At 39.2% G+C, this 6,054-nt stretch overlaps 1 protein-coding gene across 1 annotated transcript; it reads right to left on the bottom strand.

Moving 5' to 3' along the window:
- Window positions 1-1,269: 1,269 nt before the first annotated feature.
- LOC110154357 (S-adenosylmethionine synthase-like) lies at window positions 1,270-3,976 on the bottom strand. Its single transcript, XM_020918350.2, has 8 exons — window positions 3,892-3,976; window positions 2,962-3,039; window positions 2,746-2,868; window positions 2,531-2,643; window positions 2,306-2,449; window positions 1,994-2,212; window positions 1,611-1,793; window positions 1,270-1,469 (listed from the first exon to the last, which is right to left on the bottom strand). Exons 1-8 carry the CDS (start codon window positions 3,968-3,970, stop codon window positions 1,332-1,334), a joined length of 1,077 nt encoding a protein of 358 aa, XP_020774009.2. The 5' UTR covers window positions 3,971-3,976; the 3' UTR covers window positions 1,270-1,331.
- Window positions 3,977-6,054: the final 2,078 nt, after the last annotated feature.

Raw genomic sequence — 6,054 nt, 5'->3', positions numbered from 1 at the left:
AAGCTCTAAAATTATAAAGAAATACAAAAAAAAAAAAAAAAATCATCAACTTTGGAAGCAAAACTCATCAATCTGCAATTAAGACTTTTTTTGAGTGGACTATAAACTATGTTGCATATTCATGCAGCCCTCATTTGGCCATTTTATTAGGTTAGATTTATTTGTTAATAGCTAACTCATTGTCTGGACTATGGAATCTTATTTTCATATATTTGTCACAGAACTGCTGCCCAATGGGCGCCTCTTCAGTGAAATTTTGCAGGTTTACCTTTCAAATTTAAGGTGCACTATATTAATTTTTGGTTGTGGTCTGTCTCTGCTTGTTCCTGTGTATATGTCATTGTTCTGCCTGGAATGTTCTACTGTATGACATTAAACAACCTTACTTTACATTTATTAAATTACAGGTGTTTTTATAGCTCAAAAATACCAAGACAAACAGGCATTCTGACACCGATCTGTCCAGTTACTGGGTCTGGTTTGGTCTCCATGAAAGTAGAAAGGCTTAATGCCATACTGTGAAACATTCCAGACAAAACAATAACATCTTCATGGAGAAAAGCATTTGGTGGACCCTTCACCAGAAAAGTTACACAATGCACCTTTAAGTAAATGTATTAAGTTACTACCATGTGATTTGCAATTTAAATAAGGCATTGCAGCATTAAGGCATCTGGTGTACCTAATAATATGACCAGTGAGAGCATGTTTTATCAGAATTAGAATGGCTAACTTGGATTTTGGTCACAGCCGTGCACCATCTGCAAAACAACTTTCTCATAGCCTAAATTTGAACAAACTGCATGCATGGGATCTACCTTTCTCGTCACAAAAATCTGGTAGTGCTCAGATTTCTTGTTGCCACTGATCATCAGGGAAAGTCATAAATAAAAGATGACACCTCATTCGCTCCTAAAACCGCCTCAGACCTGTCCAGTACCCTGCACCCATCCCACTGTCCACTGCAGCTGCCCCGTACTGGGTTACACAGATCTGTTTACAGTACAGTAGCATGCGCACATGCACTTTTTAGTACACCAGGTTCTTCGGCACCTCCCAGGGGAAGTCCTTTCTCCCAAAATGACCGTAACTGGCTGTTTTTTGGTAGATCGGCCTCTTCAAGTCCAGGTCCCTAATGCACCACAGTAAATAAAAAACAAAGCAAAAACGTTGCAAAAGTTAATGTTCAAAGCTTTATACAGATATTTCTTTACTAATAACAGATTCTGGACATTTCAGAATCAAGCATCTAAATTGTACATAATCTATAGCAGATATTTGCTTAGTTTTACACCAATATTACTTTGGTTAAAGGTTGAAAAAACTGTGTCTCACCTGACAATGACTCCAGGTCTCAGGTCAAAGTTTTTGTGAACAATCTGCAGCAGCTCCTTCTCAGTTTTCTGAGATGAGCCGAAGGTGAACAGAGAGATGGACAGAGGATGGGCCACTCCGATGGCATAGGCCACCTGATAATGGTATATTTTAAACATATTTTATTGATGCAAGTCAAATGTAAATGCAGCATATAAATCCTGTTGAATTCTTCTTTCTTCAAAACTATTATTTTGAATTAACTATTGACATATGACAATGACATATTTCTGTACCTGAACTAGGACCCTCCTGCAGAGTTTGGCTTTAACCAGAGATTTAGCGACCCAGCGGGCAGCATAGGCTGCAGACCGGTCTACTTTGGTGTAGTCCTTCCCAGAGAAGGCCCCTCCGCCGTGAGCCCCCCAGCCTCCATATGTGTCCACAATGATCTTTCTCCCAGTCACACCTGCGTCGCCCTACAAAACACAGGTAAGTCATTTTGATATAAAAATAATATATGTGAATGTGCTATGCCTTCTGTTGATAGGTTTGAGGATTTACAACTGAGAGATAGTACAGATTTACAGATTAACCTCTAGATACAGTCTGTAAACAGCACCTATGTGTCTCTAATTGGATAATTGTCTTATGGACTTTATCCTCACAAGGCCTTTACCTGTGGTCCGCCGATGACAAAGCGGCCGCTGGGCTGCAGGTGGTAGATGGTGTCCTGGTCCAGGTATTTGGCCGGGACCACCGCTTTGATCACCTTATCCTTCAGGACCTGCTTCTGCTCCTCCAGACTCACATAGTCATCATGTTGGACTGAGATCACAATGGTGTGGACTCTTTTGGGGATAACCGCCCCGTCCTGCTGGGTGTAGTGAACTGTCACCTGAACATCAACAGAGGTAAAAGTTATCAAGTCTCATAAAAATATCAGATTTCAGCCCCATGTCTATCACTCAAACTGCTTCATATTAAACACCTGTGTTTTGGAGTCAGGTCGGAGCCAGGGCACTGTCCCGTTGCGTCTCAGTTCGGCCATTTTGGAGTTCAGTTTGTGCGCCAGGACAATAGTGAGGGGCATGCACTCCTCTGTCTCATCTGTAGCGTATCCAAACATTAGGCCCTGTTTACATAAGAAGATCAAACAACAATTATTTCTGACACCAAATTCATTCAATAATTTCTTTTATTTAAATAAAATGACCTGGTCTCCTGCTCCAATGTCACTCTCTGAGCGGTCGATGTGAACTCCTTGTGCGATATCAGGGGACTGCTCCTCCAGAGCCACCAGCACATTGCAGGTTTTATAGTCAAAACCTGCACCAGTAGAATAAGCATTTCAAAATAAAAGCCCAGAATTGGATTCACATTTTAAAAATAGTAAGTCAGTAAACATAACACAGATGAAAACATACAAACCCTTTTCAGAGTTGTCATAGCCGATGTGTCTGATGGTATCTCTCACAATTTTCTGGTAGTCAACATGGGCTCGAGATGTGATTTCACCACAGAGCAGCACCATGCCTGTCTTACACACTGTCTCTATATTGCACAAAAATAATTATTAACATTTGTGCCATTATCTAGACATTAAAATATAAAAAAAATAATGCTTGTGTGGAACTTTGAACTAACCACAGGCCACTTTTGCGTCTGGATCCTGCTTGAGGTGGGCATCTAGCACAGCATCACTGATTTGATCACATATTTTATCTACAAAAAGAAAAGTGTGTTATAAAAAGATCTGCAAAATATCTGTGAAATAGGTTTCCTGGGTTGACCTATAGCTGTGCATAGAGTGTTGAATCTCGTGGTCTTGAATGGTCAAATTTCACTTCAGGTTGATGAGAGTAGTACTAGTACCATTCCCATGTGGCGTTATGACCCTAAGTATAGCCCTGGCCATGCTCTGTGCATACCAGTGTGACACGATCCAAAGGTCCATCACATGTTCAAAGTACCGCTGCTGTCCACTCCTCTGAGACACTACTACAACTGCTTCAGTCTTCATATACTATAGACTTGTTTGCATGCTCTTACTAGTTTAAGTTAAAGGAAATGTTGCAATTTTAATAAACATGAATTAATCTGGATCACAAATAACATTGTCAGTAATGTAGTGCTATAAAAAAACAGGTGGAAGTAGTAGTAGTACTGGTAATATTGTTATGGATTTGTTGTAGATTTATTTTTATAGACTGTGAGCCATAAACACATATTTGTTTTGTTAGCAGCCTGTGTACTGTTGTGGAATTTCTGATTTCGTATTTGTACAGTGTGAGCAAAAATATCCAGTTTTCTCTGTAATATGATTAAACTTTTATATATTTATTTGACTTTAAAAACTGTGGTCCAAAGTTTGAATGAAGCAGCCAGCTCTCTGCATTCTGCACATTCCTCGAACTCAGTGACAATAAATGAGATGAAGTTATGCAAGATCACAGCACATGGAACAACTCAGTGAACACATGTGTCTGAACCTCTCTATGCACTTCCTCTATATAACAATACTTTTCTGTTTTGTATTAACTATCTTCTGTACACCACACGCGGTCTCACACTCACCCGGATGCCCTTCTCCCACAGACTCAGAAGTAAACATAAAGTCCACATCCGCATGGGAAGGCTCGCAATTCCCATTCATTTTGACAATTCTCTGCAAAGATGCACAATAGAAATGTAGTTAATGTTAAATGAGTTAACTAGTAGATAGAAAAGCTGGCTAAACTAGCTGTCCCAGTGCTGTCCACGAGGTAAGTCTGGTCTATATAAGGCAAAGACAACATATCCATGTGCTGGTGCAGGCAGGGGGGAGGGTGCCCTGTGAACCAAAGAGTTAGACCATTCAGAGAGCAGAGAAATGGAGGGAGGGATTCTCTGCTTTTCTTCCTTAGAGACCCTTGGATTAACTCCTCCCATTCTGAAGACCAACACATCTTGGACTGTTCAGCATGTGGTCAGTGTGTGCACTTTAAACGCAAGTGCATTACAAGAGGACTTAGGGCAAGATTCAATAAAGGGTTAACAAAGGATATTAAGTTCACTGTGAGGTTGACTAGGGTTATGTACACTGCAAAAGAGGGAAAGAACGTGTTTCTTTAGCTTTAAAGCGTCATGTCAAGTACTACATGATGCTACGATTGGCTTTAATAGTGCTACGACGGGATAGAGACTGGATTCGGACTAAACCAGGTCTAACTTTTGTGTAAAACCATAACTAAACCAGGGGTAAAACAACCTGACTTTAAACTAAGTGTTAAACAAAAACAGTAACTAAAATTTGACATAATCAGACCAACTGAAGTCTACAAAAGGGCAACAATCAGGGATATCTAAAATACACACTAACACACAAGTGCCAAATACTTTTTACTTTTTTACACAATACTCACTATGCAATCCAAATTTCAAGAAGCTGATTTAGGAGCAGTGGTAGTAGGGGTAATAGTAGTTATAGTATATCTCACACATGGGACCAAGTCGTTGTTTTGCAAGTCTCAAGTAAGTCTCAAGTCTTTGATCTCAAGTCCGAGTCAAGTCCCAAGTCAAACACAGGCAAGTCCAAGTCAAGTCTTGAGTCACTGGCCCATAAGTCCAAGTCAAGTCCATATCATCTGCTTTGAGCTTCAAATCATTTCAAGTCTTTAAACCAAAGTACCAAATAGAGCTTAGATTTTTGCAATTTATATGAATTTTAAACTAAATTGTACTTTAAAAATCATAGTATATTTATATATGAGTATTTATAGAGTATGTAAGAGTTGTAGAAATGTTAAATGTTTCCTTTTTAAATGTCTTCTCAAATCACAGGCCTTCTCAAATCACAGGCCTCAAGTCCGAGTCAAATTCCAAGTCTTAAGTCAGTTTTATCAAGTCAAGTCTCAAGTCCTAAAAATAGTGACTCAGGTCTGACTTGAGTCCAAGACACAACTTGCAAGTTCCCACCTCTGGTATACATAGTTATAGTAAATAGTAGTAGTAGTAGTAGTAGTAGTAGTAGTAGTAGTAGTAGTAGTAGTAGTAGTAGCAACCTAGTTGATATTCTGACTTCTTAACAACAAAGGATGAAAGATAAGATATTTATCATCCTCAAACGGACTTTGTCTACTGCTTGATTTAAGTGTGGTGATAACATTTGCAGCTGATAAAAGACTTACAGATGCAGTGGCATGTATTGAGCGCTAGAGGTCATCCTGGTGTCAAGATCTGTTGAGAGGATGAAAACCAACCTCTTCATCTGTGGTCCATGTAACATCCACCTGTAATTAAAAGTTTTATTCTTGTTTTAATGGACACACATGATACGGGGAGAGACAATAATTAGGACACATATTAAACTACTTTCTCATCTATGTTATAATGTTGTTTCCTCATCACTAACAAACCCTGCAAATTTAAACTGAGTTCTACTCTCAAGTAGAAAACACTCCTTCTACCTGGTGATGTCATGTGGTAATACAGGACGTGCTCCACTGTGTTTTAAAACTCTGAACTGAAAAGGTAGCTGTTAACTTGTAAACTACCACTTCATAACACCACAGAGCATTCTGAGCTTTAGACATGTAGACAGACCAATAATAAGGATTTTTTTTAAAGCTTTCTCACACCAGACCACAGACAATGAAAGTCATAATGTCAGGCTTGTCGTTTTGCACCTGAGAAAAGACTAGTACCACACAACAAGCAATTCTCTTGGCTTTAACGTATAGATAAAGTATAAAATGTCAA

This window comes from Boleophthalmus pectinirostris, unplaced genomic scaffold (assembly GCF_026225935.1).
Source record: "Boleophthalmus pectinirostris isolate CB_2022bp ecotype Guang Dong unplaced genomic scaffold, ASM2622593v1 HiC_scaffold_14, whole genome shotgun sequence".
NCBI lineage: Eukaryota > Metazoa > Chordata > Actinopteri > Gobiiformes > Gobiidae > Boleophthalmus > Boleophthalmus pectinirostris.
The sequence above is the reverse complement of the archived record's forward strand: the minus strand, read 5'-3'. Positions and strand labels throughout refer to the sequence as shown.

Excerpts from the sequence above, each read along its gene's own strand:
- LOC110154357 (XM_020918350.2), bottom strand. The coding sequence starts at position 3,970 with ATGAATGGGAATTGCGAGCCTTCCCATGCGGATGTGGACTTTATGTTT. Across the intron at positions 2,450-2,530 it reads ACATTGGAGCAGGAGACCAG|GGCCTAATGTTTGGATACGC; the intron begins GTCATTTTATTT and ends TTATGTAAACAG. Across the intron at positions 1,470-1,610 it reads GCAGGAGGGTCCTAGTTCAG|GTGGCCTATGCCATCGGAGT; the intron begins GTACAGAAATAT and ends TACCATTATCAG.